The sequence below is a fragment of the Gymnogyps californianus genome, chromosome 15 (genome assembly GCF_018139145.2).
Source record: "Gymnogyps californianus isolate 813 chromosome 15, ASM1813914v2, whole genome shotgun sequence".
Taxonomy (NCBI): domain Eukaryota; kingdom Metazoa; phylum Chordata; class Aves; order Accipitriformes; family Cathartidae; genus Gymnogyps; species Gymnogyps californianus.
Genome location: NC_059485.1, coordinates 778,893 through 796,785, shown reverse-complemented (window position 1 = coordinate 796,785; position 17,893 = coordinate 778,893). Strand labels below are relative to the sequence as shown.

Here is a 17,893-nt window from a genome sequence, read left to right as displayed (position 1 = left end):
TCATGGGGCTGGAAGGGTGACCGGCTCCAACACCCCTGCTCGAGGCAGGACCTCAGTCTGCGGAGCAGTGCTCCTCGAGACCTGCTGCTGGGCCCTGCTGGTATCCAACAGCGAGGAGCTGCCTTGTGAGCGCCCTAAGATGGGTCAGCCTGGAGTGTTCTTAAAAATAAAAGAATGCGTGGTGCTCTGATCAAGAAACTAGTGTTCCGTAAATCTAACGGGAGAAGTATAAGACCGGGAATTGTAATAAAGTCAGTGGGAGTGGGACCCTGTGCCGCAGTATTCAGCCAAAGGATGTTTAGCGATGCAAAGGAGAGATCTGGTTATGAGAGCGTCTGTGGTCTAGGGTAGTCAGTGTCGGCTGGTGGAACGACAAGGTTGTGTCTTTAGGTGTGACTCAGGGATGGTGGGTTTCTAGCACAGCTAAACTGGTTTTCTCTAGGTCATTGCCATCTTGTCCTGATACCTGCTGGGTGAACGTCGAGTGTTTAGGTATCAGACCGGGATCTGCAAGTATGTTGACTATATTTTCATGGCTAGTGTTAAATTTCATAAATTGGTGCAACATGAATAATTCACTAGGCTTTGTGCTGAAGGAGGGCAAGAGGTATCAGGCCGATACCTGAAGAGGCTTGAGATAATTTTTTGGATCATGTTTTGTCACTTTTTTCCTGCTAATGGATCTTGTTTTGCTTAATGGGAACTAGGAGCGGAGAAGGCTGTTTGGTCCCCTTTAATCTTTGAGTCCCTACAGACTACTTCAGATTTTTCTCGCCAATAAATTGGCTTGCAGCAGTGTCCCAAGCTCATGTTACGTTGAGCACCGAGCAGGGGTGTGCTGGGCTCGCACCTGTGTGGTGCAGAGGTGAGCATTTGCTGTGGACTTGTTTAAAACTGTGTTTACGTATTTTATGTGGGAGGGTGCTGGTCCCTGTGCAGGCAGGGGCAGTAAATCTGTTGTCAGAAGGGCTTGCACATATGTAATGAGAGCAGATTATTTCTGTTTTCCCTTATTTTGCTGCCTGGAGGCAGGTGGACAGATTATAGGGGATAGAGAGTATATGTTTATCAGTCCTTTCCTGTCTTTTTCATCATCCCCCCCTTCTGGTGACCCCATTTTCTAGAGGGATAAAGCAAGCAGCCCAACCTCATTTCTCAAATCTGTTGCAAAGTCTGATCAGAGAAATGGAGGAGCTCTGGTACCGCGTGTGTATGCAGCCTGCCTGGCCCCTCTCGGCGCTCCGTGGGGCGGCTGGTCTGCTGCAGCCTTCCCGTGTGGGTCTTGCCCTGCAGGTACAGTCTGGTCTCTGCTGGTGCCACTGCCCCTTTTTGGGGACCCTGCTCCAACAAGTTCACGTCCCATGTGAGCACTTTCTGTCTCTCCGCAGGTGTACCGAAGGATGTAGGTGTAGCACTGCTAACACGGCACATCCCAAACAGGATTGCTTTTCCCGGTAGTATGCAGCACAGGAAGGTTGGGGAGTAGCCGTGTGACTGACGTGAGCTTTGCTATGAGCCCGTTTCTTACAAAGAAAAGCCTGGTGTTGACTTCGTGGTTAAAATTGGTGGAGTGGGAGCATGGGGGTGGCTGACCCCTGACCACGTGTTAGATGAACGTCCCGCCTGTTTCATGAGCAGCAGGAGGAGCAGGCTGGCTCTCCCGGCTGCAGCCTGGTGCCTCCTTGGAAAAGCAGAACATGCTGGCTTTTCTATGGCAGTGGCGGCGTCTGCTGCTCGGGCAGCAAGCCTGGCTCAGCTGCTGGGGTCAGCACAGCACGTTACTGCAGGGAGTATTCGTGCCGGGGGTGCTGAATGCAGAAGCTGGTGCCTGGCTCCTGTCCTCCAAAGCCTGTGCCGTGTTCCCGGGTACGCAGCAGCAAGTGCTGGCTGGCTGTTGGGTGTTGTTGTGAAGGTAAAAGTGAGATCAGAGAGCTGGAGCAGAGAAAGCGTTTCCTGATGTTGGTGGTTGGTGAGGAAGATGCCCTTCCAAACCCTGCTGTGGGCTCCTGTTGGCTTTTCAAGGAAGAGGAGGAGACATCGTCCTGAGGAAGGGGAACACGTGGCCCAGCTGGAGGGCTCACTGCAAACTTCAGTGTTATGAAAGGTGAAAGAGCTACAGGGCAAGGATAAATCTGCGAAGAGCAGATTTTGGTTGCTGGTCAGCTTCAAGCCCTTCCCGTTTGTGTCCAGAAGAAAAAAAGGTTTGAGCAGATCCCTTGGGTGTGCTGGTGTCCTTCTGAGACGGCTTTTCTGGAAATTCAAGAGTAAATTAGATGCGTTCCCCAGGCTCTTGGTGTGTATTCAAAGTAGTGCCAGTTGTGCGTGTCGCACCTGTGGCTGGCTGAGTCCTCCCTTGTTTGGAGTTTGCCGGTCCAGCAGCACCCATCCCGTACCGCACTGCTCTGGCATCGGTCTCTCTGTGACGCTTCGGTTCCTTGTGCTTGCTGCAGCTAGAGGGAAAGCTGCACCGACCTGGCTGGGACAGTTGTTCGTAACTGTGTACAATGCCAGTGCAAACTGCGCTTTTCCTCCTGCTCAGTCATCCGTCCTAAGCAAGTTTTCTGTTTTGGCTAGTGGCAATAGAAGATGGTATTTAGGATGAGCAAGTTGTGTGTAGTGGATACTTGATACCTAGTGGAGAAAATTACATGGTGACTGTACTGCTTATGTGCTTAAGAGGGTGTCTGATGCAAAGTAAGTTTGCTCTACCTGCATATTACTGGGATAATCAGTTTGTAAAAGCATCTGCAGTTTTGATGTACTGATCTTGGCTGATTCCTGGAATTGTATACCTATATTAGCATTGAGCATCTGCATCTAGGTTTTGGGAAATCTGTTACTTCACCAAAGCAGGAATGAGCTAGAGAGGGTGAGTGGACTTCAGCAGACTAAATACTTGTTTTGCTTCAGCTTAAACAAATAGAAGATTTTACAGTTGAACAGTTTCAGACCCTGTGGTACGTGGATGGGTATGATTAAAAATGGCCTCAGCTCTGTTAGCATGGGAGGTGCTGCCTGTCATTGCCAGTGGATTGAAGTGAGCTTGCCTCACTCTTAATTTGTGTGAAAGTACTGTAGACTGGTCGTTTTGGTGTTCATCTCATCTGAACTGAGCCCCAAGTTTGCTATAAACATTTCTGTTTAAATGATGGTGCAGTTCCTCCATAACCACTGCCGTGACCCCTCTGGTCTGTTCTGAGAGCCGGTGGCAGCTTCTCTGCCCAGCAAGGCATCAGCTGCCGCTTTAAGTCAAGTTGCGCGTAGGGTCCTGCGCGCGATGGTACGTCCTGGCCTGTCCCCAGGTGGTACGGGAAGGCAGTGCCCCATCCAGAGCTGTCCGCAGTCCCTGGCTTTGAGTCCGCTGTCAGCTCTGCCTGTCTGATTGTGAGGGCTTGGTAAAGGGAAGAGCTCGATTCTTGTGCTGTATGCCGTCTCTGTCTCCCTGCAGAACATTGTGTCCAAGAACGCTATGCAGTACCGCGGGAATGCCCAGCACGATGCGCAGGAGTTCCTGCTTTGGCTTCTAGACAGAGTCCATGAAGATCTGAACAATGTAGTGAATTACAGCGGCATGCCTCCACTCAAGGTAAGGGATTTTGCTGGGAGCCAACATGGGAGAGTAGCTGTAACTTTGCACGCAGTCTTTCTTTTTAAATTAGATCTCCCTGTTGGCTTCTCAACTCTGACAGTTTGGATGGAACAAAAGCTTCAGTTAAAATACTGTTTGTTTCTGGCCCTGTGAATATAACTAACCGTTTCACTAATCCCTGGCAAGTGCTCCCCAATACCACCATTTGTGAATGGTCACATACTGCTCTGCAAGAGCTGGGAGGCATTACAGGGGAGGGGCTGCCAGGCACATCATCTGGTGTGAGATCCCTGCCTTTCCTTCGGCTGCCCTAGCTACCTCACATTCCTGCAGAACCACCCCTGTGAGCAGAGCGCACTTGTTATTTAAAAATCTTGTGACATTTTTCTGGTGGTTTTGGGCAAGGAGGGCGCAAATTCGACTGGAGTACTGGAGCCATCTGGTGTGGTGTACCTCCACACCTGGGCGTGCTTTTAGGGTTTATTCTTCTCTTTTAGCCACCGCTGGAGGATGACGTGCTACTCGAGGGACCAGCCTTTCCAATCAGTAGTACTTTTGTTCAGGAACTCTTTCAAGCCCAGTACAGGTATGATATTTTGTAAATTTTGAGGCACTATTGCATGTATTGGTGACCCCAGTATAATTCTACCCTGACGCTAGCTCCCAGTACAGTTGAGACTGGTGTCATTGAGTTAACAGCTGTTCCTGAATTCCTGCTGAATGACATCTGAACTAAGATCTTGCTCCAGAGGGGAGAGAGAATTTCGCTACTTCAAATTTGGTATATTCTGTGAGAATCTACAGTATGTACCACTTCTTCACCTGCCCCATTGCATCCTGAAAGCGAGTCAGTGCTCAGTGGAGCAACACCTGCAGTGCTGACTGTTGCCATCTCTTTCCCGTCACTTCACCTCCCTTCAAAGACAAAACCCTTCCAGGTCTTCCATGTTGGAGCTGCTGTTGGTGAATTACTAATTTTGCAGTGATGTTTATTAAAAGCCAAATTCAGTGACTGGAGCGAAGTCCTTTCCTGGCATGCCCTGTAAGGAACTTTGAGACTAATTACTTTAAAAGGATCTAGAAATCAGGAGCCCATCATTTACAGCAGCTATGTCTATACAGCCTCTGTGCAGAGCCGCTTTGTATGGAGAAAGAGGAGCAGAAAGGGGCAGCCAGGTTGACATGCGAAGGCTGTTATTTGTGATTTGATGATTTATCCATTCCTGATGAAATGAGGTATAACTCTGCCCTATTATTGATATTTGTACTAGGTCCTCTCTGACGTGCCCTCATTGCCAGAAGCAGAGTAACACCTTTGACCCTTTTCTCTGCATCTCTCTGCCGATTCCTTTGCCTCATACGCGGTATGTAACTGTCTTGAACTTAACGTTGGCTGTTTCCCATGCATATGATGTTTTTTAATTTGCTACAGAAGGAAGAGAGATGTCAGCAAAATCTCTCCGGTAGGTCTTTAAAAAAGATAGATAGGACCATACGGGGCTTAAATATTTTGCTTTGCAGGTAAATTGGAAAATTGAGCCTTTTACTTGTTTCAGATTGGCCCTCTGCCCCCACTCTTAACTTCCTATAGAATTAATTTTTGGGAGAAAAAAAAAAATCTTTGATTCGGGTAACCAAAATATTTTGCTTTTGACTTAATTTATAGCATTTTAAAATTAAAAAGGGGAAAAGGATGAAACACTTTTTTTTTTTAACTTTCTTTAGAACAGTCTCACTGGTCACTCCAATTTCAAAAAGTGAAGTTAAAAGCTTTCCTGCAAAAGGTTTTGCTTTTTTGAAAGACAGCTGTTGCCAATAAAGAAAAAAGCCCCAGGGAGAAAAAAAATCCAGATAAAAAGTTCAGAGTGAAGACAGCGATGCACAGCAACACTACCCATTGTATAAATAAGCAACTCTTTCACCTGGTGTTTTGGATGTAGAAAACTTGTATGGGTTCAAGAAGCAATGGAACAAAGTAATGAAAGGACATATTAAATATGACTGTGTCACATTTGGTTCAGAAGTCCCTGCTCCACCACTGAGTGGAGGCTGAGTGGGCTTTGCAGGGAAGGTGTCCCTGGCAGGCTAGCTGCCCCACTCTTCTCTTACCGAGGTGGTGCTTCTGGCTGCTGGTGGAGGCAGGATTGAGTGTTGAGAGGCAACCTGGAGCAGCTTTTCCCAGCAGCAGCTCTCTCTGAGTGCTTTAAGGTGCTGCCTTGGAGTGTCCTAAGCCGCATTACAGGATCCTTGTTGGAAAATTACGGTTGCCTTGTCATAGAGAGTTTTATTTTTAACTTTGTGGGGCTTTTTTGAGAAGATGTTCTGCCTGTGGGAGCAAGTAACACCAGTCCGTGTAGTAAGAAAGGAGTCTTTGGAAATCAAACATACTCGCCTGGCTGCGGTCGAGTGTAACTGCAGTGTGAGGTGGATCTGGACTGCCGTGAGGGCCCTGTAGCTTTTGGGCAGCCTGGGTGCACCCAGGTTGGGCTGACTTTGTTGAAGGGACTGCCAAGAAGCGCTCAGCCCAGCCCCAGCATGCCTCCCGTGCTCTCCGCAGGCCGCTCTACGTCACCGTGGTGTACCAGGGGAAGTGCTCTCACTGCATGCGGATCGGGGTGGCGGTGCCCGTCTCTGGAACGGTGGCCAGGCTGCGGGAGGCTGTCTCCTCAGAAACCAAGATACCCACGGAGCAGGTAACAGGCTGGTCTCGTCACCCACCTGCCCTCCCTTCAGCGGGAGGGAGCGTGGAGGCTTTCATCCCATGTTGGATGCGTAGGAATTGAAATTCGCTGCCCATGATTGAATGGGGGAAGCAGGGTAGTGGTAATCTAGATCATGCTTTTCCCTGTGCATTGGCTTTTTGAAACCTAGTGACGCTGGGATAGCCATTAGTGGAGCATGCACACCTTCTGCCTGATCACCTGGTGATTTGTGCATGCGGGCAGTGAGGGAACCATCGGGCACCTATGGGGAATTCCTCTGTAGGAAGAGCTTCAGGAAAGCTGTCAGATCCCACCAAAACCTCTCCTTGTGCTGCCTTTACCCTAGCTTCTCTTTTATGGCAGTCCTTTTCCCTGTTCCTCGCTCCTGGCTGATGCCAGGATGTTTTGAGGAATGCCATCTCTTAGCAGGAAAATCCCAGTTGAGAGACAGAGCAGCTTAGCTGGACCAGGCACGGGTGGTTTAATGGGTTCTGGTTTGCTTCTGCTGACTCTAGATCGTGCTGACGGAGATGTACTATGATGGGTTTCATCGTTCCTTCTGCGATACTGATGACCTGGACACCATTCATGAAAGCGACTGCATTTTTGCCTTTGAGACCCCAGAGATATTTAGGCCCGAGGGTATCCTCAGTCAGAGAGGTAAGTCGATAACTCTGCTTAATGCCCACATCAGGTGACTAGGTGAGGGAGGCTTGTTTTGGAAAAGGATATACTTGAGAATAAAAGTCCCACAAGTAGTTGATGTTCTGGTGTATTGATTTCAACTCTGACTTTGTCCAGACTCATTCCAGCAGACTTAATGGTGTTGTCAGCTGGGAGGTTATCAAGAAGAGATGTACACTCCTTTCTTCCTCTTCCCGGGGCTGATTCTGCAGGCCAGGCTGGCTTAATGTGAAATCTGTTGTCAGGCTTAATTTAAAGACCTGCTAGGGACCAGATGAAGCCACTGAAATTGTGTTATTTAAAATCAGATTGCCAGTGATGAATAAACAGTCTAAGGAATGAACAAACACTTTCAAAGCTCAAAACCCTCAGCTTCTCTGCATCTCCCTCTGTGTGAAAGGCAATAATTGCATTCTAGGTAGATGGAGTGTAATCAAAGGCAAATTTTATTATTGGAAGTAACAAGTAGGGTTTCTGTCACTTTAGCTTTTCTTGCGGGCAGACAAAGCTATGAGTGCTTGTACAAATTGCTGTGAAAAATCAGTTAGGTGAGCACTTGCATATAATTTCTTTCTGTAAAGAAATAGTGACCATGAAAAGTAATTTCTCTTTGAAGCCTTCATACAAGTGATAAAAATGGTGTTGATTCTGTACTGACCTGCTCCTCTGCAGCTGAAGGAGAGTTTCTTGAGGGGGGCATCAGGGCCCTAAAGGCAAGTGACGTAACAAAATGTTTCCTTTCCCCTAATTTTTCAGGAATACACGTGAACAATAACCTGAATAACTTGAAATGTGGCACTGAGCACTCCCGAACAATATCTTACTCTCAAGGAACAGTGAAGTCTGGAAAACTGGAACAGTCCTCTACTAAACCAGCAGCAAACGACAAGATTGTCTTGCTGGTGTGTAACAGAGCGTGCACTGGACAGCAGAGCAAAAGGTGACTGGCGGCTTCACAGTTAGAGTTACTCTTCTGGCTGCTTCCTTAGTTGGCCTGGGTTTTACTCACCGTGTGGTGAAAACACAAGGTGAAGGAGCAACAGCTTGCATTCCTAGCTTGCATTAGGTGCTAAAGAACATGTTGATCAAAAAACATTAACGAATCAGCAAAATATTCCTAATTTTGGTGAACTTCAAATAGTCCAGTGTTACTGGAAAGTGGTGAATGCAGACCAGTCGGAAGGACATACTGCCTCTCTATAGAGCTATCTGGTTTCAGAGAGCAGCAAGCGGGTCTGACCAGATCCTGTGATGTGTGGAAGTTTTTAATTGGAGTGCAAACGGGGTGGGGGGAAGTGAGAAACGACCATGGCAAAGGCATTTGTACCGACCGCGGACTGAGAACTATCTCAGCTGCTGAAGTTTGTGTCACAAAAAGTTATCCCGGCCAGGTTGCAAAGCTCTGCAGCCTGAAGCAAGCTGCTTGAGCACAGAGCAGGGCTGCAGCCGGTTGAAAAGGGCCCTCTGCATGGGCAGCTGTAACAGTGTTTCCTCAAAGTTAAGCACTTCTCCTCTGGAGACAAGTTCTTAAATGCCTGTTCCTGGGGAGTTTCATCCAAAGCATGCCGAGCTCCATAGGTGCCGAGTGAGGAGGAGAGTGGCTCTGTCAGAGTTTGGGGATCCGACTGCTGAACGGAATAATCTTTTAATTGCTCCCTCAAATGCTACTCCTTCCTGTAGGTTTGGCTTGCCCTTTGTGTTGCATTTGGAAAAAACAATTGCTTGGGATATTCTGCAGAAGGAAATTCTGGAGAAGATGCAGTATTTCCTGCGGCCTGCAGCCTGCATGCAGGTGAGGCAAATGGTTCATCTGTTTTGAGACTTCCAGCTCTGTGTGGTGTGAACTAAAGGGGAAGCCAGTTACTTGGAGTGATAAACATGCTGCACACGCTGAACTGACGGCTTCCCAATATTTCTTTGTGCAATAATGTCCAAGTCTGGCATTCCACCTCTTTGGTGCTTTTTGTCTGTTTGCTGAAAGGTATGAGTAAGATTAGACTGATCAGGTGAAGAAATTGCATGCTTCGCTTCCTTCCTTACCCCCAAGAAATACTTGAGAGATTAGTGCTGCTGTCTGCACTGGAAATCCACTGGTTGGTGGTGTTTGCCTAAAAGAAAAGCTGAAATGTTTGCTTAGTGACTGCGTGTTTCTGATGAGAGCCCCCTCTGATGGCAGAGGGGTGAGGAGGGGTGTCTTCTCTGCTCACCGTAGAGGAGTTGTTGGGTACAAAGCCTCAGTTGCTGTACCTCACCCGTCTGTTAGCTGCTTGGTGTAGGCATGTTTGAGACCTTGTGCATTTGCTTTCTCATGTCAAACACATGTTCTAGGATAAAGTATGTGTCAGCCAGTGCTGAGAGCAGGTTTGCACGTAGGAAAGTTGGGTCTGAGCAGTTGAGATGGCTTCTGCTTTCTTTGTTGCAGGTTTGCCCATTCAGCTTGCGAGTGGTCAGTGTTGTGGGCATAACGTACTTGCTACCTCAGGAGGAGCGACCCCTCTGCCATCCAACAGTGGAAAGGTGAGTTGGTCCTCGTTCCCAGGAGTGGAGAGAGGTTTGTCAGCTGGGAACTCAGTGTGTAGCCGTGCAGAAAGGGACAGTCTTGGTGTGGATGTGTGTAACGGACTTCACAGGCCTGAGGAGCAGGGAAATGACGGAGTGTCGTCAAGAAGCTGCGTGAGGATTGCTCAGTTGTGTGTCACGCCGCCTGGAGTCTGTCCTCCTCGGAAATGGAGAACAGAATGAAAGTATTACTCCCCCCATTTTTGAATTTTTTTAGTGACTGTTATTCTTTAGAACTTTTTGTAGATGCCTGTTCTGTAAATAAGTATACATTTATTTACAGAACTAATGTACTTAGGTAAATGCAGTTTGCCAGCTTTGCCATATTCTTTGCTGTATGAATTCCTTTTACTCCTTTGCAAACTTGAGCTGCGTGGGAGTGGAGGAAGGATGAAGGGCTAGTGGAGAGAAGTTATATGCATGTAAAAGATAACGTAGGCTTCAGATTGAAAAGTGGTCTAACTTCTGTCTGCTCCTCTCTCCAGGGCATTGAAGTCATGTGGACAGGGGGGAACTGCTCATGTGAAATTAGTGGTAGAATGGGACAAAGAAACTAAAGATTAGTAAGTATGAAGTAGAAAGCCTTAAAGTGTGTTCACATCTTGCGATGCTTGCGGCTTGCTTGTGTGAATTGTGCACCCTTCAGCAAACATGAGACCCCTCAGAAACTCCACCCCATGCCCTGGCCCCTGTCCGCAGGGACAGACTTTCCCTTTTCTCTGTAGCCGGGGTTTTGCATTATGGACCAGGCATCCTGCCTGTGGCTCCTTCCCCCACAAATCGTATTCGTGTGAGAGAGTTTGTGGGCAGTGAGTAGCTTTTTCTGTCTGAGATAAACTGGAGTGGGTGCCCGCTGAAGCTGTTTACCCCTGTGTTCAGTTGTGTTGCCCTGGCAGGATCTCTTGCCAGTCAGCTCTCGCTCATGTGTAATGGGACAAATCCAGGAAAGAGCTGCTGATTGTACCTTCAGAACAGCTCCTCGGCAGCGTGGGGAGCGGGTGGGTGTGCTGGTAAATGTGTTGTCTCCCTGATGCAGCTTGTTTGTGAATACGGAAGAGGAGTATATTCCAGACTCCGAAAGCGTCCGCCAGCAGAGAGAGCTTCATCATCAACCTCAGACCTGCACTTTATCTCAGTGTTTCCAACTGTACACCAAAGAGGAACAGGTAGGGACAAGACTCTATAGCAGCCAGGACTCGGAAGGTCTGGCTGGTCCACGTGCTGCATGAACTCCCATACTCAGCAGAGTAGCTGTTTTCTGCAAACACTGATTTGTTGAGACAGGAGAATAAATTTGTAATGCAACACTCGTTACCAGTCCTGCTAACAGAGTTTCTCTGCAATGAGGAGAAAGTTGTAGGAGGTACTGCTTTTGGGTTTTTTGCCCCCCAAATGTTGATACAAGAACTTACCCCTCTGTTCTGCAGTTTCCTCCCTGTGAAATAGTGATGTCTTTCTGGCGTACGTTATAAAGGGTTAGAACAACTTGGTGTCTTCATGGGAATTTACTGCTCTGTCTTGGAGCGGTTGTGTGTTTCCAAGCCTAAGCAGGGCTGGGGTGGGCTCAAGGCAACCCCCACTCAGTGGGACCCCTCGAACGGCAGCACAGTGACTACTGAGCTCCGCTCTCCAGAAGCATGGCCACTCTCCTTCTCTAGCTCTGCTCGTGGTGTGAGGAGGTTGAAGTGGCAGGAGCGATGCTGTGCCACAGGGCAGACTAGAGATGGGTCTGAGCTGGCCCTTGCCTGGAACACGTAAGCAATCTGCATTTCTTTGCCAGAGGTCTCTAATCTGCTATAAAAAGGGATGGTCCTAGAGGTGGACTGCGGACCCGTCATTGAGCTTTAATAATTTTGGAGCCTCTCTTGTTGCTTCTTTCAGAGGTGAGGGAAAGGTTGTTTGACAGCTTAAAGCTCTCTGGCTTCTGAGTTTTCTGAGCACTGGGCTGTGGAGGGAAGCGCGTGTCATGTTTGTCTCTTTTCAAAGACACGTTCTCCTTGGTGGACAATGAAAATCTCTGCAGTTTGTAAGTCTGTGCCATTGGGACATAGGGAGGAAGAGGGTTTCCAGAGGGCAGCAAGGCGTCAGAGATGAAATTCAAAGTACGCCTGTCTTCTTTCTGTTCTGATTCTTTCTTTGCTGCTGGTTTTCATGTGAGAATACTTTTACGGAGGCTGCCAGGCCTGCCTGCTTTTTGCCTTTGTTTTTTCTTCTCCCCCACTTCAAAGGGATTGGGGTTTATAAGGTGGAGATAGCTTCTCTGCACAGCAGCACTAGCAGAATTCTGTCTTGCAGTGGGAAGTGCCTCCAGCGTGAGGCACACGTGTCTCTCTGCTTGTCACTATTTTGAAAAGCACCACTGGGAACCCTGCATTTCCAGTGAGCTTGATAAATGCTGGAGGTGGATGGGGTGCAGGGGTCAGTGTCTGCACTGGGCCTGGGGCAGCACAGGAACAGTGGCATAGTGAAAGCTGCCTTGGAATTTGAAAACTAATACCCACTCATGCCTCTTCCTTGCAGCTTGCCCCAGATGATGCATGGCGATGCCCACACTGCAAGCAGCTGCAGCAGGGTAGCATCACACTGAGCCTCTGGACCTTACCTGATGTTCTCATCATACATCTCAAAAGGTTTAGACAGGTAAGGATGTCTGCAGTGATGCTGGAGGACTGCTGCTCAGCCAGGGAGTGACCTGACTAGACCACCTCTTCAGAAGCAGCTGTTGTGCCCTATGCATTCCTCTCCTGGGTCTTTGTTTTCCTCAAGCATGGTGGCCTTGCTGCCACTGCAGCTCATGCTATTCTCTCTTCACACAGGAAGGAGACCGAAGGATGAAACTTCAGAACATGGTTAAGTTCCCCCTGAGTGGCTTGGACATGACTCCTCATGTTGTTAAACGCAGTCAGAGCAGCTGGAGTCTGCCATCTCACTGGTCACCCTGGAGGAGACCTTATGGTCTCGGAAGGGATCCTGAGGACTATATCTATGACCTGTATGCTGTCTGCAACCATCATGGCACCATGCAAGGGGGACACTATACAGGCAAGTATCCTGCAATATTATGTATGTTGGATCCTTTCAGAAAGAAAACGGTTATATTTTTCTATTGAGTGTCCATAACTTTGTCATCTTTCTTGACAAAAGGACCTAACCCAACTAACAAGGGCTGGCTATGTACTACCGGAGGGGTAACTTTTATGACTTTGAGGAATGGAACAATGCCTGTTGACCCCAAATGTCTTACTGTACGTTTCTTTCTCTGCTTTTTTTTTTTCCTTCAGAGTAATGTAACTGGCCTTTCATGTTTCAGAAATGCTCCTGGCCACTCAACACAGAACTTCTGTAGTTGCAGGAGGCTGTTACACATAGGAAGTATTTGCACGTTGCCTATGTGCACAGCCAGTTTATGAACTCCTCTTTGCTTGTTCCAGCAGCTTCCAGAGCAGCCAGAGATAGACAAAGTTGCTTGGTGGTTCTTAGGATCTGTATGACTTCACACAGCAGCCCAGAAAATGTGTGTGTCTGGTTTTGCCCTCTGCTGTACATCTCGGGGCTGTGTTGTCCTGGGTGGGCTCAGTCAGAAGGTGATCCACTGATGGAGGCAGACTGCCACAAGTAGCAGAACGTGAAGTGAATGGAGCCACCCCAAATGGAGTTCTGTTCTGAGCAGTAATGTTGGACAAGGAAAATCCTGAAATGAGCTGTTTATTGTATTCTAATGGCCTCAGGCCCCCATCTTGCCAGTCAGACTGGAAGATGATGTGTTGCATGAATAAATCTGTTCCTTTCATTCTCCTCTGAGTCCATCATAGCAGATAAGGTCATGTTTAAGTTATCATACAGCGAAGCTGAGAGCAGTAGGAGTGAGGAAAGTCTAATAGTAATGTATTTTCTCTCAGCATATTGCAAAAACTCGGTTGATGGCCAGTGGTACTGCTTTGATGACAGTGATGTTCAGCAACTTTCTGAAAATGAAGTCTGCAAGCAGACAGCTTATATTCTTTTCTACCAGAGACGCACAGCAATCCCATCGTGGTCTGCTAACAGCTCTGTGGCAGGTAAGCCCTGCTGGCATTGCCAAGGAGTGGTTGTAGTTTCTCTCTCATGGATAGTTTGTCCTTCTTGAAGAATTTTCTGGCCAGCTCTGCTTAAGCCCCCACTCTCTGTTCCAGAACTCAGCGAGGCTTGTCCGAGTCTGCTGCTGTGCGTCAGAGGCTGTGGGAAACTCCCACCTCTTCTGTTAAGGCTAGTTGTGGCAAAGAGGCTGTGGAGATGGGGGAACCCCCCTCCACCCCCATGGGTAATTCTGCTCAGAGCTGCCCTTGTCAAAACCATGACATACAAATGTGACTAGCTCATTCCCTCCAGCAGTGCCGTTGGTCTCAGGTAGGCAGCCAGCAGCTGAATGTGTCGGTTGAATCCGGGGTGAGCTGGGGGCAGCTGCAGGCTTGGTGACTTGCCTTTGGAAAGGAAAGGATTTGCACTGCATTTTTGTGGCAGCTCAAGGACTGCCCTCTGCCTGTGTGCTGTTGCACTGATTCTTTTGATTCACAGCATACTGGGACAAGTGCAATTCTGTCTTTCACTTATGACCATAACTGTTTCATAAGAGTAAAGACTTACTCTCTCAGCGCTATCTGGATGCTGTGGCTGTGTGGGCTAGCTCCAGACTCCAGGTGTCTGTCAAAGCCAGTGCAGTATGTACCTGACTCTCAGCGGCCTTCCAAGGTTTCGTGTGTTCTGCAGCTGCACGCTACTGACCTGATGTCTGTGCCTGATTCCTTGTAGGCTCCACAAGCTCCTCGCTCTGTGAGCACTGGGTCAGCCGTCTTCCTGGTAGCAAGCAGCCCAGCATTGCTTCGGCAGCATCATCACGGCGCACGTCTCTGGCTTCACTCTCAGAATCGGTAGAGCTGACTGGGGAAAGGAGTGAAGATGATGGTGTGTATCAACACTGCAGTGCGTGGGGGGATTTTGGGCCACTAGTCTTTCTATTACAAGATCCCTACTAAAATAGCTGCAAAATATGTAGTTACAAGGGACAGTTACAGCTGGGGGAGGCAGGCACTGTGTCGGTAGGAGCAGATGGGTTCTGGCACAGGTGAGCTTTTATCTGGCGTGAAAGGAAGGAGAAGAGCAGGGCAGGAACCTTAAGGAGCCTTTCAAAGAAAGGAAATACCGTCAACGAAACCTCTCAATCAAGAACTTCTTGTGCTTGTGTTTTTTTTCTGGGTTTCACTGCAGCACCTTTGCAGGGAGGCTGACATATCGCTACAGCTTCGCATAGGTACTAATTGTCTGCTGCCGTGCTGTAGACTGCTCCCAGGGAGGTGAGAAGATATGCAAATTCACTTGTGTGTGCAAATAACTGTTCCGTTCCTGGCTTTGCCTGGCTCCTCCACATAGTGCCTTATAAATTCTGAAAATGTGGAGCTTCATGGGTCAGTCTGAGCATTTTGAAGCGGGTATAGAGATGTCCTTGCAGCAGCGTTGTGATAACTGTCAGATCTAGCCATGGTAGTCACATTTCTAAAATGCTTATTGTTGTACTCTGTGTTTGTAAATACAAATACATTGATTTATCTAAAGAGGTAGGAATCCTACTTTGCCTTTTACAGGGATGGTATGGGAAATATTCTTTAATACAGAAAAATGTATTTCTGGGAGCATAATCATAGTTGGTGAACTCACTGCTAGTTTCAAGGACTTCCAAGGTGCAAAACCTGCGTTTGGTCTCCTGCTGCTCAGGGATGAGAGGAAAATCTGGATTTTCAGCTATAGGCTTCAGAGAGTTACTTCTGGGTGACCACTAGCAAATAACAGTTGTTGAATTCCTTATTCAGCTTTCATGCAAGAAGCTGTCCCTGCAGCAGGCATGAAGAGATAGGCGTACAATGTGGTGTAGCTGGGCTGTCTGACTCTCTTAGGGAAATAGTGTCTGCAGATGGGTGGGATAAACTGACTGCAGGCTTGGCTTTCATACTGAGGATGTCACTGTCTTTCTCTGCAGGAGGATTTTCAACTCGGCCGTTTGTAAGAAGTGTCCAGCGTCAGAGCTTGTCATCTAGATCTTCTGTCACCAGCCCACTGGCAGTGAGTGAAAATGGTGTCAGGCCCTCGTGGTCACTCTCTGCAAAACTGCAGTTGCGTTCCAACTCTCCGTCGCGCTTCTCTGGAGATTCCCCTGTGCATACCTCTGCTTCCACCCTGGAGAAGATCGGGGAGGCTGCTGATGATAAAGTCTCCACCTCTTGCTTCGGCAGCCTGAGGAACCTCTCTAGCAGCTACTTGGAGCCCTGTGATGGCAGTCGACGAGAGCACAGGACAGCTCGCAGAGCTCCTTTGGCTGTCATGGAAGGGGCATTCAAGGAAGAGTCTGTTGTAAGGACATCTAGCTCAGATCTTTCAGATGGGTATGGTAAAAGCTCTGTGCAGCCAGACAGGAATCACCCTGCTTTGGACCCTTTTGATAACAACAATCAAATCGCCTTTGTTGATCAGAGTGATTCTGTGGATAGCTCTCCAGTCAAGGAGGTGAAAGCCCCCAGTGGGACAGGGCTGGCTGCAGAGAAGGATGGCACCCCTAAGAAGGTTCACAGCTCCAAGGGAGTTTCTGAGCCAGACAAAAGTTTGAGGAAGGGAAGGACAGTCTTATCTACCCAAGAGACCAAAGTCTCTCACTCTTCTCCTCCTCCACTAAAGAGTTCCCAGAAAGTTTCCCGGTCTAGAAGTAAGACGGACTCCTCTAGGGCCAGTGGGCGACATGGGTCTCCTGCTCCCACTCAGGCTAGGAAGGACCATAGCACGAAGCCCCTTGAGGTGGCTGTCCCATTGGCCCAACAGAAGCAAAAGTCAGGTTCTTCTCCATCCTCCACAGCTGCCAAGAAAACCCCATCAGGCTCATTGACTAAGGGCTCTTCTGCTGGGAAGAGCCGGACTTCAGACCGAAGCCTCAGCAGGGAGGGCTCTAAGATAAGTCTGGGGTCGGATAAAACGAGCGTTACCAGCAGTTCAAGAACGAGCTCCCCGCGGATAAGCCACTCTAGGAGTGACAGCAGGGCAGTAGACAGCAAGCATGTGCGGAGTTCCTCTATGGCCAACCTGCGGTCTCCAAATGTTGGTGTGCGTTCTGGTTTGAAGAGGGACAGCAAGTCAGAAGAGAAAGGATTGTCTTTCTTTAAATCAGCCTTAAGGCAGAAGGAGACCCGGAGGTCAGCAGACCTGGGAAAGACAACGATGCTCTCAAAAAAGACAGGGAGTGGCAGTTCCAAGTCAGGCAGTAAAAATGTGCTGGAAGACAAATCGGAGAAAGGTGTTGTCCCACCAGCCTCTCAAACCAATGCCAACGTTACTGCAAAAGAAAAGCTTGTCCCAAAAGATGCCACACCCAACAAACATTCTCTGCTATCCAGTCGCAAGTCCAAGTCTTCCCAGCTAGATCCCGGAGTCCAGTCTCCTCCTTCCAGTGGCAAGCAGTCTGCCGACAAGCCGCTGAAAAAATTATCTTCCAGCATGCAGGTGTCTGTACGGCCTTCTCTGGAACCTCAGTGAAATGCTGCAATCCAGGTGTCTTTTCTTCTGCTGAGAAGCTAATTTATTCTGAGCTCTTGTTTTTTTGTTCATGTGCCTAATGTATGTTTTGAGAAGTTAACTGCAAGTTGTTAAAGCGCCTTTTGATTCTGCCATCAAACCAAATAGCCACAGGCAGCCAGCACTGATGCAAGTAGTCTAGCTGGAGTCGTTGTTGAACATGAATGCAGCTGTCCCATAGCACTTGTACAGGAGTCTCTTTATAGAAAATGCAACAACTTTCTTCAGGTTCAAGGTCTGAAATCTGAAACCCAGTTGTACTGACACTAGTGTGCTTTGTAGAGCTGTGAACTGATATTCCTTTGGTCTTGTTCTGAGCAGGCTGTGTCCATGCTGGTGTATGGCCTTGTTCTGAGCTGTGGAGGATGCGAAGGAAACTGGAAAGGAGAGACTGCCGCTTCTTTATGCTCTCTCTCAACCCTCTCTCCCTGCTCCCCTCCATTTTTCAAGCTTCTAAAGGGCAATATTTCAACACTAATGTTGTTTCTCAGGTATATACTCAGCCAGTATAGGAGGGACTAGCATTAGTGGATGGACAGAAAGGTACCTGTGTGTCCGTGTGTACGCGTGTCTGTGTAATAGATATCATTTTTGCTTTCCAACAGCAGAAAGCTGTCTTTTTCCCCATGAAATGTAACCTGCGTTTTTTGTTGCTATGTCTATGAAGAGTTTTACTCTGTCCATACCTAAGGTGACCTCTACCCCATTCTCTTTAATTACTTTCTCTTTTTTTGAAACACTATACGAAGCAACAGAAGAAATCACTAGG

The 17,893-nt window shown here is 48.2% G+C and overlaps 1 protein-coding gene across 2 annotated transcripts in view; it reads left to right on the top strand.

Annotated features, from left to right (window-relative positions):
- The window catches only part of USP31 (ubiquitin specific peptidase 31), a 29,293-nt gene extending 11,811 nt beyond the window's left edge, over positions 1-17,482 (top strand). The window contains exons 2-16 of one of the 2 annotated variants that reach the window (XM_050905952.1): positions 3,449-3,586; positions 4,087-4,175; positions 4,861-4,953; positions 6,147-6,282; positions 6,807-6,951; positions 7,732-7,915; positions 8,656-8,767; positions 9,398-9,492; positions 10,020-10,097; positions 10,571-10,700; positions 12,055-12,174; positions 12,351-12,576; positions 13,434-13,592; positions 14,323-14,475; positions 15,545-17,482. In XM_050905952.1, coding sequence (XP_050761909.1) covers positions 3,449-3,586; positions 4,087-4,175; positions 4,861-4,953; positions 6,147-6,282; positions 6,807-6,951; positions 7,732-7,915; positions 8,656-8,767; positions 9,398-9,492; positions 10,020-10,097; positions 10,571-10,700; positions 12,055-12,174; positions 12,351-12,576; positions 13,434-13,592; positions 14,323-14,475; positions 15,545-17,085 — 3,399 coding nt within the window. In that variant the 3' untranslated portion in view covers positions 17,086-17,482. The remainder of the gene's footprint in view (positions 1-3,448; positions 3,587-4,086; positions 4,176-4,860; positions 4,954-6,146; positions 6,283-6,806; positions 6,952-7,731; positions 7,916-8,655; positions 8,768-9,397; positions 9,493-10,019; positions 10,098-10,570; positions 10,701-12,054; positions 12,175-12,350; positions 12,577-13,433; positions 13,593-14,322; positions 14,476-15,544) is intronic. The other variant, XM_050905953.1, reaches the window with a different exon arrangement.
- Positions 17,483-17,893: the final 411 nt, after the last annotated feature.